This window comes from Acanthochromis polyacanthus, chromosome 22, assembly GCF_021347895.1.
Source record: "Acanthochromis polyacanthus isolate Apoly-LR-REF ecotype Palm Island chromosome 22, KAUST_Apoly_ChrSc, whole genome shotgun sequence".
Taxonomy (NCBI): domain Eukaryota; kingdom Metazoa; phylum Chordata; class Actinopteri; family Pomacentridae; genus Acanthochromis; species Acanthochromis polyacanthus.
In genome coordinates, this window is record NC_067134.1 from 28,237,305 (window position 1) to 28,254,138 (window position 16,834).

Below are 16,834 nucleotides of genomic sequence, written 5' to 3' on the forward strand. Positions count from 1 at the left end.
AAACAAGAGAGATGACAGAGGAAACATGGAGCGAATTAAAGGAGAAAAAAGAAGTCGAAAGATGTTTGAGGAAGAAAAGGAACAAAAGAAGAAGAAAGAAGGCAGGGAGAGCAAAGGGGCAAGAAAGAAGGGAGGAGTGAAGGAAGGAGAGGGATGAAAGAGGAGACAAGCAAAAAAAATGAAGGTAAGAAATAGAAAAATGAAGCAAGAGAGCGAGCAAAAGGCAAAGAGAAGTAAAAGCAGTAGAGAAAGTAAAGGAGAACAGGAGGACGACGAATGACAAGGAGGGAGGAAAGTGGGGGAAAAAAAGAAACAGAAGTACAAGTTAGAAGAAATGGCTGGAAGAGGACCCTGAAAGCAGCAGTGAATCATGTGTTTTACCTTCAGGAGCAGCGGGTCAATGCCAATGATCCGAGGCTTCGGAATGGGAGGCAGGAAGTAGTCTTTAATTCTGAGGGTGAACACACATTTAGCACCGTGTTACCACAGAGGCAGACATGCAGCTTTACACTCATGTCACGCATTCATTTTCTGCTTTCAAAATGCTGGGATGTTACAGAGACGTCTACGGTAGCTGTACTGACGAATTAACGTGAGCCAGGAAAGCATCATTAAGCCACACAGCTGCTTCCATCAGATACTGCAGATGTTACCAACACCACAGGAGTCCAGGAGAACAGCAGCTTCAATGCAACGCTCAGTAAGCTCACAGCGTACAGTTAGTGCTAGAGCCATTACAAACACACCATCATGACCCTCATCATCAGACGCCTTCTACTCCACCAACTCATCAACTTTAATCACCACCTATGGATACTTGAAATGGAATCTTTGAAATTCAAGCTTCACATAATGAAACAAAAACTGCACAAGGTAATATTTAAACAACCCAGTTTCAACAGGTTTTCCAGACAGTCAACTTTGAGGCTGTTTGACCATCAACATCTCAGAAACTAATGCTGATAAAAACCTGAAATGAAAAGAATCTGAACTATTAAACAAACAGATCAAATGTTCTCCGGCTATGGGTGAGTTGAAATATGTTTAATAAAGGTGGAACCATCATGAGAAGTCCCATCTTTGAGCCACATTACCATACAAATTGATAATACAGAAGCCAACTGGTGATATTTTCTGTCCCACATGCAGCTGCATGTCACAATAATAGAAAATAAAACCGAGAACATCTTTTATTTTGAAATACTTCGTCAAAAAACATAAATGCAGGCTGCTATCTTCTTGAGATACTGTCGTTCAAACATAGCCATACATGTCAGTGTGCAGAAAACAGACAGTATTTGATGTCAAGCTTTTAGCTCTTATTAGCTTCTCTTAGCTCCAGTTTGCTCTTGTTAGCTTTTAACTTGTTTGATACAGTTAGCTACAGAGAGCCCCCTTCAGCTTTTATTAGCTTCTTAGCTCCAGTTTGCTCCTTTTAACTTGTTTCATCCCATTAGCTACAGAGAGCCCCTTTAGCCCTTATTAGCTTCTCTTAGGTCTAGTTTGCAACTTGTTTGTTCCAGAAAGTTACAGATAGCCCATTTTAGCTTTTTATGAGTCCTCTTAGCTCCAGTTTGCTCTTTTTGTAGCTACAGATAGCCCCCATTTAGCTCTTATTAGCTTCTCTGTGAGATTAACAAAGTCTATCTTATCTTATCTTATCTTATATATAGATACAGATGTATGTGTTTTCTCACCTCCTGCTCTGTGGAATAATACCAAAGGTGATGACCAGCAGAGCCACGACTCCGACCCCCGTCACCAGAATTAGCACCAGCAGTTTACCTGCACAGGTAAAGAAAACGTAATCACAGGTACAGCGTCACACCCACAGGTTTGCAAATTTAATCAGAAAAGAAAATGAGATTTTATTTATGAGATGCTGCTGATTTCTGCAGACGCAAGGTGGCATCTCATATTTGTTCTTTTTCACAATGTCAGAGAAACGTTCTTAATAAACCGGAAGAGAGCAGCTGAACTCTGACCGTGACCTAAAAATTCCTCAGCAGAGTTTAAAGGTTCAGTCGAGGCCACAGCGTTCAGATCTTTACTCCAACAACCGACCGCTCACTCGTCTTTTACCCTCATTCTTTACTTCTGCTCTTTTTCAAATTATTGTTTACTTATAATTGCCTAAAGAACTAAAACACAAACTCTATTATTCCCAGAATTATAACTGATGCAGTTCAAACGGTACAAAAATAACCAAATCAGAACCTGAAAATAATCCTCAAATAAAGTAAAAGAGAAAAAACGATCAAGAAACAGGACACAGATTGACAGTAAAATGCATGAATACTTAATTTAAAATGATTAGCTTAATACATGCTTGTATAATGTCAATAAAATGATTCTAATAAAGAGCAGAAACAGTTTAGAGATTTAGAGAAATTAAGTTCACCAATAAATTTAGCAGAGATTTATTTGGTGCTTTAGCGTGTCAGCTTATGAACACATCACTTTTTCACCTTCTCACCCCAACCAGCTGGTTTTTAGATTTTACAGTCCGCTTCCTTTCAATCATAAATCAGAAGTAAAAGGAAGAAATGAAGCATTTTAGTCGGTTTTCTGCACAATATAAGGGATTTTTAATGGGTACAAATAACACTAGAACTAATTTCTAAAACAAGCTGAACACAAGAATGGCTAAAGCACTATGCTGTACATTTTAAGCTCTTTTATAATGGCTGAAAACTCATAAAATCCCTTTTATACATTAAAGTCCACTTGTTAAAGCTGAATTTTACTGAAGAAGTGAATATCTCCAGCAGCTGATTGGCTCGACTGTCAGGTGTCATGAAAAATTACTCAACCAAACACTGACTATAATAAACAATAAAAACACTACTGCCTTCATTGCAGTTAAAAAGTACAACATCTGGGCTGCTAATGACTAGAGCGGGGTGTGAATGAGCATCACCGTTGCCATGGAGACCTGGCCTGTGGGCGTACCTGTGGGCGGCCTGGTGGGGATGCTTATCGACAGCGTGGAGCTCCATTTGCTCCACAGGCCGTAGTTGTGCGACCGGCAGCGAACTCGAACCAAGTAGTTGCCGACGGGCAGACCGAGCAGCTCCACGTGAGGCTCCCGCAGAGGATGCTTCACCTGCAGACAAACAAACATTTATGTGAAGTTGTATTTGACCAACAGGTTGCTTCTGGCTGGAAATGACATCAACAAGCGATAAAAGACAGTGAGGCAGCGTTGTAGGGATGGGAATGATCGTTTTTAACCGTTTATGTGTTTGAGAAGTTGAATCCTTCGTTGGTGTCTACAGAGATGAGCTTCCTGCAGAGTCTCCTGGATGTCTGACTGAGAAGTTCTGCTCACATTTACTAGGATGGATGCTTACTACGAACACTGGAGCTTCAAAACACTTGGATTTATAGTTGTCTGTGTAGGTTCTCATTCATCCAGGTCATGGTAATCCAAAGTAGTTTAAATCAATCCACTGGACTTAAAGAAACGACCCCCCCAACGACCCCCACCGATACTCACAACGACCATCGTTGAGTAGTCAGATGAGTTTTGGTATCGGTCGTTGGAATTATAGCCCTGGACACACCTCACAGAGGTTTAAAAGCTGAGGCAACACCAACCACCACCAGAACTGAAGAAACCTCTTGGATGAGAGGTGAAACGTCTTCAAGGAACTTTCTTAAAGTCCAGTGGATTGATTTAACCCTTTAAGTTGCAGTCAATTCCAGCCATTTTAAGTACAAAGAAATTGCTAATATTCTATTTGTAAATAAAAAATATGACGAGAAATACAGGGAATATTGGACGCGCATCGCGAGGTGCATTTTCTTGAAAACGACCGATTCGTGGATTTTTTACCGACTTCAGGACATGTTTTGGACAAAATAGTTTACTGGCTTGTTTCGTCTGGATGTAAAAGGTTGGATTATGGCCGTTTTTTATGGAATCTTTTTTTCTGTGTGTAATAATGAACCCGGAAATGTGAGTCGCGCTGTGTGCGTTGAAGCCGTGTATAGAGAACGGATGGATGGATATTCGTTTTTGTCGGACAAATGTGTTTTTCTCACCCGCTGTGGTAATCACATCTGAAAGTGGTTTATACCGGCGGATTCATGAGAATCTAAGCTTTCCATCGGCGTATAGTGTTTGTATAATCGCGTTTGCAGCCTTCGGACATTCTTGAAATTCCTATGCAAATTAGTAGGTATACCGCCGGCGGGAAACTGAAGTTTAACGGGTTAAACTACTTTGGACTTGGATTTATAGCCTTTTACATCATGTGAACAGCAGCTTTATCCTCAATGACTAAAAATCTCACTGAGGTCTTTGGTATAATCCATAACTTAAAATAACCACTGCGCCACCATATCGATACAACAGGACATTTTAACCACTGTTGGTTGAAAACACTTTTGCTTTTTACTCTTAAGTGTTAGATGACAGTGGAGAGAAAGTGTGAGGATTCCTTTGGATGATAAAAACTTCATAAACAGCTGCAGACAGTGTATCATGAATACAGTGGTGTGCTGGCGGTCCCTTTGGGGTTCAGCTTCTGACCCTGATGGTTGATTAAAACGCTAACACACCTCGACAAGAAGCAGAGGATTTCCCTGCGTACCTTCCAGTTGTCGGGCTCAGTGATGCGTCTGTACTGCAGCTCGTAGACCAGCGTGATCCAGCCGTACTGCAGGTCCGAGGGCACCGGGTACCTCCAGGTCAGCAGAGCGTTGTGGCCCATTTCATCCCCGCCGGCGTCGGTCAGCGTGTAGCTCAGATTGACCGGAGCTTCAGTCTGAACTGTCCAACACACAAAGACACACACAGCACATCAGACGGTAGCATTTAGTCAGAAAAAAGCTCATTTCACCTCTTCAGATTTCTCATTTCTTCTTCTCTAGTCGTGAATGAGGTCACAGATATCGTGGTGGATCTTAAAAATCTTCATGCATGCAGAGAAGCACACGTTTCTGATCTTTAAAACAAAGCCGTGCTGCTGTTTATGAAACGAGATAATATCTTCTGTTATTCACGCAGCAGAAAACCTCAACTGTGCCACATTTACGAGCGTATTTATTCATAACTCAGTGCATCTATGTTTGCTTATTCATGCTGATATACATGCCAACACTAATCTGTACATCCAGAAACCTCTAGAAAAACACTCCAGCTCCTCGTCTCCACCATGAAGACCTGAAACACATCTGATGGGTCACATTTATAGGTATATGCTCTTGGAATCATTTTCCACTTGTAAACATGTGAAACCACGCGGTGTTACTCCCCCTCTCTTTTAGTTTTTACAGGTTTAGATTAAAGGTCCTGTCAAGGCGACTGATTGATCAGGAAAAACAATCAGGAGCTGCAGCCCCGAACGTCTCATCAGTAACATGACATTTCAGCGTAATCTGTGTCAGCTGTGAAACATTTCACTCCGCTCCGGTGGGAATGACGTCGAGGACGGACCGCCCTGAACGCTCCAGACCAGCCACGCCCCCGACCGCCCTCAGGACCAACTGAAGATCGTCCTGCTGTCCGCCTGAGGCTTCCACATGTTGGCGGTGTGTAAACCACACACTCCTGCTGCCTGTTAACCTGCTACAGGTTGGAAGTGCTGTTCTTCTACTAACATATCACCATGGAAACAGGATGGATTTCTGCCAGTAAGTCCCATTCATAGCGTGTCATGCACAGCAAATTTTTAAAAACTTTTCAACTGTAATTTTTTTGAAACTATGGACTGTTATTTTATAGATTTTCCCTGTTTTGTTCAGAATAATAATAATCATAAAACCGGACAAAAAATATTTATTTATTTGTGAAACATAAAAAACAGGTCAGAATGGTAAATCGTGTCCAAAGAAAAAATTATTTTATTTTTATAAACAGCTATGTGTTCTGAATGCAAAATGAAACTATTTTCACTGTATTTAAATGAGCAAAAATATTATTGAAATTTGTAGTCACTTAAAGAAAAATGTGCTATATTTATGATTAGGAAGGTGTTTTTGGTTTTCCCCGTTTAGTTAATTTATAAATGAATAAATCTAGTAAATCGCAAATATTATCTATTAATTAACAGGGAAAAAAGCCAAAACTTTAAATAATGTCCACAATAAAACACTAAATATATATTTAACAATGTGTGAGTGCAAAGCTCCACTTCACCAAATTTAAATTAGCTAAATAAATACATATTATTTTACAGATATAGTCAATGTTTTTACATTATTATATTTTAACTTACCCTTGCTGACAGATATCTACAGTTTTTTATGTTTTTCTTTGGTATTCTACAGTGTGAATGTCCAGATAACAGGGAAGTGGAAGGAAAGTTATTTGTTTGCTCATTCACTGATCATCAGGGTATTCTGATATTTAAAGTTCTGTAGACATTTACAATAAAACATCCTTTCCTGGCTGTTAATTGAAAATGGAATTAGCTCCAATCTTTCTCCCTTTTAACGCTGGAAGAGTTAAACCTCCATGCGACCTTATCGTCTCTCCAGGAGCAGAACAAATTAAAGCCGGTGAGTCCTGAAGGCATTTCACATTTGCACATTATTTATTTTCCACTCGACTGCGTGAGGAGACACCTGCTGCTCTGACTGCAGGTCTCTGGAGCACCGCAGGCCGTTGGGCCGCTTGGCTGAGCATCAAGATGCCTTTTCACCACCACCACCTCACCCCGTTTCCTTCTTCTGTATTTATTTGTTGTCTGCTATTGCTACTGCTGGAATAAACAATCACAAAAACAGAATGTTTCCCATCCCTAGTATCAGTTTTTACACGTTCTCCTAAAGAAGTGACGAGCATACAGGAGCTGTTCTGAGTCTGGTGAAGGTGATAAATGATTCTGAGACAACTCGTGTCCGTACCGATCTCTGCCACGTCCAGGCAGTGCTCCTGGGAGGTGTAGTTCCGTCGGGCGGTGACGGCGGTGACGTTCATGCAGTAGATGGTCCAGATAGACGTGTGCCTGCTGTCGAAGTGGCAGCTGTTGGCGCCGGCGCTTACGTAGTCTGGACATTCATGTCTGGACCCCTTACTGCAAACAAAGCCAACAACAGATGAAGTTATTCATCCTCAATGAGTTCCTTTGTTAGAGGACATCACTGAATCCACATCAGACATCTAACCTGACTAAAAACACTTTCTGTTTTCACTTTGTGTTCTCCTGTTTGCTCATGTATCTGTGGTTTGGTCTCTCAGGTGTTTGACTTTAACTTGAATCTGGGGCCAGACTCGGTTCCATGATGGAAACCGTGTCAGGACTTCAGATGTTTGGAGTTTCATCCATCACAGAGGCTCCTGATTCAACCAGCAGCAGAACAACGAGTCCAAACATCAGCCAGAGTCAGTCAATGTTTTTAAAATCAGTTCAAAAACGGTCAAAAACATGTTCAAAATGAGGTCCAAACCTCGTGTACAGCTGGCCCAAATCTATATCCATAATGAAGTCCAAAACTAGTTTAAAACGCCAAGAACCAGCAGTCTGAAGCCAAGTCCAAACCAGTGGAGTCTGGAGTTAGTGGAGCATTCCATGAAGAAGGTTTAGGTTTGGGTGGAAATGCAGCTCATTTAAAACCTCATTTGTCACATCAGACAGTATTGATCATTGATCATTGATCACTGCAGCTTCAGATGGGACGACAGCAGCATAAAACATATTAACAGCAAATAAAGGCTTTTAAGAGTCGCCTTTAGTTTAAAAAACGACTCCACAGTCGTGTCCAGATAACATCTACTGAAACATTAACTGTTAGATGGTGGGAAGGCGACAGCTTTGTGCCATTTCTCTGATCTAATTAACATGACAGATACTCGGTTCTCTTAATATTTATTTCAACTGTTTTTCCTGAAAACAGTCAGTTGAGCTGGTCCTGGACTCCCAGCGGCTCTGGTCTTATTTTAATGAGATAATTCCTCAGTTACTTTTGTTCTCCACAAACAAACAAACGGCAGTAGGAGAACCGAGCAGCGATCGATGCCATTTGGGGTCAAAGACACAATCCAATCTGTCCTGGTTCCTGGCAGCGTTCTGTCCTCTGGGCAGACTGCCGACCGACCGAGGCCACGTGAGGTCGTTCAGGATTTCAGAGCAGCTCTCACATATCGACGTCTTAAAAGCTGAAGTCCAACATGAGAAATCAAACGGGGTTTAAACGACCAGAACCTTCAGGGTTTCCTGAGGTCAGACTACAGCTGCAGCACAAACTCTGGTTTGGTGTTTTTAGATCCTGATGGAAGAATTTAATGTATTTTAATCTGTTTAATGTCTGGATAAAAGGAAAACATTCAATCAATCCTCTGAACTCTGAGTGCTTTCTGGTTCACTGTGGATTCAGAGATGTGTTCCCTGCAGAAGAACAGTTAGAACCGTGTTAGAACTAGAACTGTTTGAACCAGAACCATTAGAACTAGAACTGTTAGAACCGTGTTAGAACCAGAACCGTTAGAACTAGAACTGTTAGAATTAGAACTGCTAGAACTAGAACCATTAGAACTGTTAGAACCAGAACTATTAGAACTAGAACTGTTGGAAGTAGAACTGCTAGAACTACAATCATTAGAACTAGAACCGTGTTAGAACTAGAACCATTAGAACTAGAACTGCTGGAACTAGAACCGTGCTGTTCGTACTCTTTGGAGTAGGTGAGGATGTAGGCGACGTCCTCTCCGTCCGTCTGTCCGTCCAGCGGATGCCACCAGCAGGTGAAGTCCTCCATGTTGGGCGAGCGGCAGTAGTAGATGTGAGGCCTCCTCGTCGTCGTAGCAACCGCCTCTTCTGTGAAAAGGACAAAGCTGAGTGAGCGGCACCATGGCGACGGCTACAGGTGTGACTTCAGAAGCAAACAGGTGATGAACGGGGAGGGGATTGAACTGGAGATGCAACATTAATTAATCAGCTGGAAGTTAATCAGCAGCTGTTCTGATAAACAAACATAAGTTTGTTTGTTTGTTTTTTTATTTCATTCACTGACAAAAGAAAAAAAAACAATTCAATGCAACATAAAAACAAAAGTTCCCAAACTTCTGAATGAAAGGGAGCAAAAGGAAGAATCCACTGATGTAATCTGTCCCTTTATAATGTATAATTAAAACATGAGCTACAGATAATGTTTGCTCATCCTGAGGCAGCGCTGCCCTGGAATAATACAGTCGTAAACCTGGAGACCCCATCGTGCCCTCTCGGAGCAGCAGGAGAGCAGCAGTAATCCAGGAGGGAATGTTTGAAGCAGCAGGAAACAAAGGCCTTGTGTTTGCTGTAAGGAGCTCAGCGAGCGCCCTGCAGGGTCGCTGCATCAACAACTCCCACTTCTCAGAAACAGGAAAGAAGCCTCGCTGAGCGCCAAGACGGCTGCAGATTCAGAGCTGCTGCAGATCACACAGTGAAACCCTGCTGCTCATTTCAGCAGGAATTAACCGGGATCCAACCACATCAAGGCGCTTATTAATAGGGAAAGTAAATATTATACAGATTTTACTTCTTCTGTATCAGGGGGTCAAATTCATCGTAGTTCTGGGGCCTGATACAGGCCAGTTTGATCTGAAATGACCAGCAAAACCACAGAACAATAACCAACAAATAACTCCACGTTTCCTGTGTTTTAGCGCGAAAAAGTACAATCTGAAAATGTTCACAGTTACTGAACTATCTTTTAGCAAAACATCATCAACAAATGGAAATTTCTTAAGAAAAATAATATCATGCTTCAGTTTATCATTTCCATATTACAACTTCCAGATCAGTTTATCTACAAAATACATTCAGCCACAGGTTTCTGGAACTGAACCATCTAGGATTTTATGCAGAAAACACAGAAGAAGAAGAAGAAGAAGAAGAAGAAGAAAGAGAAAAAGGCGAAGAAAAAGAAGGAGAAGAAGATTGCAGAGGTCAGAAAAGAGTCATTTCCATCCTCACAAACCAAATAAACTTCAGTTCAACATGTTAATAAAATTAAGATCTCACTAAAAGCCCACAGCAGAGCGTTATGGTGTAAAACTGCTTGATGATATAAAAGATGATCTAAGAGGAACCAGGTGAGACTTGGACATGAAAGCAGCTCAGTTGTGGAGTTCTCCTCCCTGCTGAGGTATCGACGAGCTGCCGTCACGTCCGTCTGAGCGGAAATAAATCGTCAGACAAAGCTGCTGCTGCTGCTGGATTTATTTTTAAACACTCAATGCTGAGGTTCACTGACCTCAATGTGAAGATGACAGCAGAACATCGAGTGGAAAAACCAAACCTCTGAAGACGACAGCAGAACATCGAGTGGAAAAACCAAACCTCTGAAGACGACAGCAGAACATCGAGTGGAGAAACCAAACCTCTGAAGCTAACAGCAGAACATCTAGTGGAGAAACCAAACCTCTGAAGACGACAGCAGAACATCGAGTGGAGAAACCAAACTTCTGAAGACGACAGTAGAACATCTAGTGGAGAAACCAAACCTCTGAAGACGACAGCAGAACATCTAGTGGAGAAACCAAACCTCTGAGAATGACAGTAGAACATCTAGTGGAGAAACCAAACCTCTGAGAATGACAGTAGAACATCTAGTGGAGAAACCAAACCTCTGAAGATGACAGCAGAACATCTAGTGGAGAAACCAAACCTCTGAGAATGACAGTAGAACATCTAGTGGAGAAACCAAACCTCTGAGAATGACAGTAGAACATCTAGTGGAGAAACCAAACCTCTGAAGATGACAGCAGAACATCTAGTGGAGAAACCAAACCTCTGAGAATGACAGTAGAACATCTAGTGGAGAAACCAAACCTCTGAGAATGACAGTAGAACATCTAGGGGAGAAACCAAACTAATCTGTTTCTCTGCAGCACACGGCCCCCTGACAGAACAAAACCAATCAGAAGTTTTGATCCAGACTAATGCTGTGTTTTCTTTTAGATCATCTGGTTAGAAACTAAAAGCAGCTGAAGATGGAATCATCTCCTGTGAAAATATATTTATCTAAAGGATATAAACCCAAACAGGACAGGACTTTAACATCTGATGCTTTTTGACCAAACGTGTTTGGTTTTTAGTCAGGTTTTAGTCTTTAATGTGTCGATAAATAAAATAAAATCTAGATTTTTCCTTAAAATGCTCACTGTAAAAATTCACATTTTGTAACTCAACAATTTACTTTTATTTCACAGATTTTTTCTCCATTTTATTAAATTAAAAATAACTACTAAATCAGAAACAAACATTAAATCAGCAAAAAAATAAATCTTGCCATTATTCAGAAGAAAAACAGGCATGTTTTTAAAAAATTTAAAAATAACAAAAAATGCTCAAAAAATATTTTTACTGTTACTTTATATAATTTCCTGTTTCGTTAAATTACAGAAAATAAAAAGCAAAATCACAAGAGAAAGCAAAAAACAAAGAAAAAAACGTGTTAAAACTGTAAATAATGACGACATTAAAAGTCTGTGTTTTTATAAACGTGACCATAAAACTGTAATGCTGTACTGTATTTAAATCAGTTAAAATGTCATTATTTTAGGGATATTTGTCATTATTTGAAGGAAAAAATGTTTATTAAGAACTGAAAAATGTTAAATAATAGATTTGCTGTCATTTTACAAATTGACAGATAATAAAGAGTAAAATCAGAGGGAAAAAGGATTATTTAAAACAAAATGTGAAAAATCTCCACATTAAAAACTACTAATGTGTAAAACTACTATTAATGAAAACAATAAATAGTAATTTGTTCCTTTACAATGTGTGACCGTAACATAACTACAATGTTTTACTGCATTTAAATCAGCTAAAAATCAAGATTTTACAGACACTAGCCTTCATTTTCATGGTTTTTTAGGGCTGGATGTACAGTTTTCCACCAGTTTAATGATAACACATATAGATGCTAGCAGTAAACATCTACAAATATCTATTTATATGCATATGAGGGACCACAGCTCCAAAATTAAAAGCCATGAGTGTCACACAGACATTAGTTCTCATTAGTGGTCATTTGCTAATGCTGTGTTTTGCCACGGTACATTTAATTGTGCATCATATATCCTCCTAAAGGATAATTAATGCTGGATTATTATTGGCTCAGAACACAGATTAAAGCGTGAAATCAGCTGTATCAGTTGGATCTTGCCTGTCAAACACAAACTGAACCTCAGTTTTACGTCAGAGAGACGTCGAAGTTAGAAAACAGAAGTCAGGCAGAGCACAGATATAACGGAGCTGAATCTCTGATCTGTGAGTTTCCTTTATCTGTTTTCAGTCTCGGATGGTCCTGACGTCCAGAACATCATCGTATCATCGAGAACTTTTACTGAGTTTTAAAGCACTGCTGGAGTCACAACAAGTGTAGTCTGAATGTCCAAACACAGGAATTATCTCAATAAAAATCAATAAAACGCAAAGCAATGAGCAAAAACTGACTTTGTAAACCACAAACTCACAACCACCGACTGCTGCTCAGAGCGCTGAAGCAGAGAAGAGAGAAAACAGTGACTCATCTGAATTTCTGCCTTCAAAAGACATAAATCACATAAAATATTAAGCATCATTTCAGTAAACAGTCCAACCTGTTAGTTTCTCTTCACCAGACTGTACTGACTAGTTAATAGTTTTACTGACTGTAGATCATCAGAACCTTCAGAGCTTCAGTGACAGAAACTAAACGTCTGTTTCAGGTTCTCAAAGACGTTTCTTCTTCTCTGACTGAACTGAAAACAGAACGGATCCGCGGATCAGACATGAAACATCTTCAAGAACCTAAAGCAGAAGTCCAGCCGCTTTTCTCTGAAGCTCACAGGATCCGTTCTGCTGCTGACAGACTAATCCAATCATCACATTAACGACACAAAGAGCTCTTCTACTCATCCTGCTTTACATAATACCCTAACCAGCAGCTTTATCACAAAGAAACTAGCAGCATATACGCATATACAGGATAACTGCTTCATTAAACAGGATGTATGTGAAATCACTGGTGATCAACAGTCACTGACAGAACTTCAGAGTTTTCAGCTGAACTGCAGGCAGTGTTTCCTCAGAGCAGAGACGAGTACAGAACTAATTAAAAATGTTAAATATCTGTAGTTTGTTGAACCAAAACAGACACAACTGTGAGATTTCTAACTTTCTCACAGGACTTGAACTACTCATCTACTGGAAAATTAAAAATCTGAGCTTAAAGTCGTTAAATTCATCTAAATAACTTCATTACATAAAGTCAGAGAGTCAGTGGGTAGTTTTTAGTTAGCGGTGCTGCTGCTGCTGTGGATTTTGGTTTTAGAGTTTTTTCCTCGTTTTAATTCTTGTCTTTTATTTTCTTCCAGTTCTGTATTTAGCAGCATCAGCGGCTCTCTGCTAGATTTGTTTCTTTGGATTCAGCAGCACTCGTTTGCTTTTAAAAACCCTCATTTTTGGACTTCTTGTTAACCATAAAAATCCTGAAGTTAGCGTCGTTTCAAATCATTTGTTTTGGTCCGGCTACCCTAGACAGCCGGGTCTAACACTCACTTAAAGAGAAATAAATGGTTTTGTCTAACAAGATTCCATAAAAAACTAAAAGGTCTGCTCTCCTCATCACAGCTGTAAAACCATGAGTGACCAGCAGAGAGCTGACAAAAATCCAGAGAGCTTTTTAAACCGTTTTGCTCCTTTATTATGATCGATGTCATTCTAACTGTGTCCAGACTTTTCTGAGTCTCATGGCTGTTCTGTTTCCACAGAGATGCAGAGAAAAAGAGCCCACAGTGAGAACAGAATGAGACAGGAACACATACAAACCCGCCTGCTTTAGGCTCAGAGGACAGTAAAACTGTACATAAAACAGAACAGCGGGATAAACTCACCGTCATGCTGTTTTTCTTTGTGAACAGCATCCTGAGCGACCGTCCTGCTGCAGGCGACCAGAGGAAGCAAACAGAGCAGCAGCCACAGCATCCTGCCGCCGTCTGTCAGCCTGTCCACACAACAAACAAGCAAACAAACAAACAAACATGAGCTCAGGGTGGAGGAGAACCCAGCAGACCTCCTCACTGTGAGGCAGTCTGGTTTCCATCAGACAGACTGTACACTGAGCTTTCCTGCAGCTCCTCCAGTCATGAGACTCATCACAAGGCCTGAACCCCCCCGCTGCCTCGCTTCAAACCAGTGACGCCACCGCCTCATCAGATAATGAGCGCACGCATTCCACAAAATTACACTTTAATCAAAACAGAAAACCTCACTTAGGTTTTATTTCTGCAGCTTCATCCCACAAAGGTCCTACAGTAGTGCAGCAGAAGTACAAAAATATCTGGATATAAATGAACACAACAATAAAATCACAGTGGAAAAAAGGAAAAGACCCACTGATACGGAAAGCCACAGATGTCAGAATTAAAATTAGACTAATTTCATTCAACCGTCCCCGTTAGCCGCACATGAAAGTGAAGACAGAACTAAACTAGAAAAACACTCAGAGCTCAGTCCTCCTCCAAGGCTGCTCATCCCCCCACATGTCAGAAATGCAGCATTTATTTATTAGTTATTGATCAAAAACAGCAACATAGAATGTGTCCATTTAATATAGATGTACCCACAAACACAATGACCTGCTCTGAGTACAGGCGTGTGTTCTGCATGTGTATGTTATGTACGGATACCAGATCATGTGACCTAAACATGTAGCGGGCGACTCAGAAACCCCCCACAGTTTAACCAGTTGTTCCTTGGATCATTTCTGATGGATAAGTCCTGATAAGTCCTCAGAGGTGGATTTGTAGTAGGATCACAATCAGCTGATGTAGTGTTCACTGGTTGTCATGGTTACAGTGACGCCGTGCTGCTATCTGGCAACGATACAGAAATCTTTAAGCAATCTGTGGATCCAGACTAAAAGCTGCATCACTGCCAGAATCTGATCACTTGGTCCTTGAGTCATTTCTGAGCTTCAATGAAAATTTCATCCAGATCCGTTGGTCTGTTTTTGAATAATGTTGCTGATAGGGCTAGACCCAAATATCCGAATATTTGTTTACTATGGCGGTATCCGGATATTAATTTCGGTATCCAAATATTCGCCCCTTCCCCCCGGTCGGACGTTACCGGGCGGAAAGAATATGCAGTGTTACTGTCTTCCCTCCGCCTTCGGCCCACATCGGCTCATCCCGTCGTGTTCGGTTCATCTCGGCTCATCCATTCGTGTTTCTTACCACCACCTGAATGTCCGGGTTGCTGCAGACTCTGACGTCACGCTTCACTTCGTTGCATAAACACAAGACAAGATGCTGAAGACCTCCGCTGTTTGGGGATTCTTCAGTTTAACTGAAGACAAAACGAAGGCAAGATGAATGGATTCGCCACGTTCTTGATGTTGGACTGATGTGTGTTCATGCTGGCACCATGTTGACCCACAGACCAGGACCTGAAAAAGACCTGGACCTGAAACAGACCAGGACCCGAAACAGACCAGGACCCGAAATAGACCTGGACCCGAAACAGACCTGGACCCGAAACAGACCCGAAACAGAAACAGACCAGGACCCGAAATAGACCTGGACCCGAAACAGACCTGGACCCGAAACAGACCAGGACCCGAAATAGACCTGGACCCGAAACAGACCAGGACCCGAAACAGACCAGGACCCGAAATAGACCTGGACCCGAAACAGACCTGGACCCGAAACAGAAACAGACCAGGACCCGAAATAGACCTGGACCCGAAACAGACCTGGACCCGAAACAGACCAGGACCCGAAATAGACCTGGACCCGAAACAGACCAGGACCCGAAACAGACCAGGACCCGAAATAGACCTGGACCCGAAACAGACCTGGACCCGAAACAGACCAGGACCCGAAATAGACCTGGACCCGAAACAGACCAGGACCCGAAACAGACCAGGACCCGAAACAGACCAGGACCCGAAATAGACCTGGACCCGAAACAGACCTGGACCCGAAACAGACCTGGACCCGAAACAGACCTGGACCCGAAACAGACCAGGACCCGAAACAGACCAGGACCCGAAATAGACCTGGACCCGAAACAGACCTGGACCCGAAACAGACCTGGACCCGAAACAGACCAGGACCCGAAACAGACCAGGACCCGAAATAGACCTGGACCCGAAACAGACCTGGACCCGAAACAGACCCGAAACAGAAACAGACCTGGACCCGAAACAGACCTGGACCCGAAACAGACCCGAAACAGAAACAGACCCCGTCAGTGCTGAAGTCTTCTGTAATCTCTGCAGCTACTGTACGCTGGCTTCAGTTATTCTTAGGCTCAGACGGTTTAAATTGATCCGCTTTGCTGCTGGTCCAGAGCTGAAGGGAACCTGAGTTATGTGAATGATATTATGTAGCAGAGCCTTATCCTCATGTTTAATGCTGTTTACGTCTGCTGTCATGTGTCCCAGAGTGGACATTTTGTGGAAATTTTGCAACTTTTTCTGCCATGTTTTGTCTCTTTTTGTTTCTCTGGTTGTTTTTATTTTGTTTTTCTCTGTACAGTTTTGTGTTTTTTTGACATCACTTATACACATTTTGCATCTCTTTCAGGCAACTTTGTGTCTCCTTGTGGTCATTTTGCAACTTTCTCTGTTATTTTCATGTCTCTTTGTGGACATTTTGTGTAATTTTGCCATAATAGTGTGTCTCTGTGATGCTGTTTTGCATCTATTTTTGATCACTGTGTGTCACATGGTGGCCGTTTGTGTCTTTTTGAGGACATTTTGCATCTCTTTCAGGTTTGTTTTGCGTCTCTTTTTGGATATTTTGTGTCTCTTTTGGACATTTTGTTTAATTTGTGGTCAATTTACTTTTCTGGTTGTTTTGTATTTTGGTTTTTATGTACAGTTTTGTGTTTCTTTGTGGGGGGTTGAT

General features: G+C 41.4%; 1 protein-coding gene across 3 annotated transcripts in view; it reads right to left on the bottom strand.

Moving 5' to 3' along the window:
- The window catches only part of LOC110957772 (growth hormone receptor-like), a 37,222-nt gene that overhangs the window by 5,010 nt on the left and 15,378 nt on the right, over positions 1–16,834 (bottom strand). Inside the window, exons 2-8 of one of the 3 annotated variants that reach the window (XM_051943368.1) lie at positions 13,814–13,923; positions 8,621–8,765; positions 6,856–7,025; positions 4,599–4,777; positions 2,953–3,106; positions 1,698–1,785; positions 382–451 (exon numbers count right to left, since the gene is read on the bottom strand). In XM_051943368.1, coding sequence (XP_051799328.1) covers positions 382–451; positions 1,698–1,785; positions 2,953–3,106; positions 4,599–4,777; positions 6,856–7,025; positions 8,621–8,765; positions 13,814–13,904 — 897 coding nt within the window. In that variant the 5' untranslated portion in view covers positions 13,905–13,923. Of the gene's footprint in view, positions 1–381; positions 452–1,697; positions 1,786–2,952; positions 3,107–4,598; positions 4,778–6,855; positions 7,026–8,620; positions 8,766–10,182; positions 10,785–13,813; positions 14,595–16,834 lie in introns of those variants that run through there. The other 2 variants (XM_051943369.1, XM_051943370.1) reach the window with 2 other exon arrangements.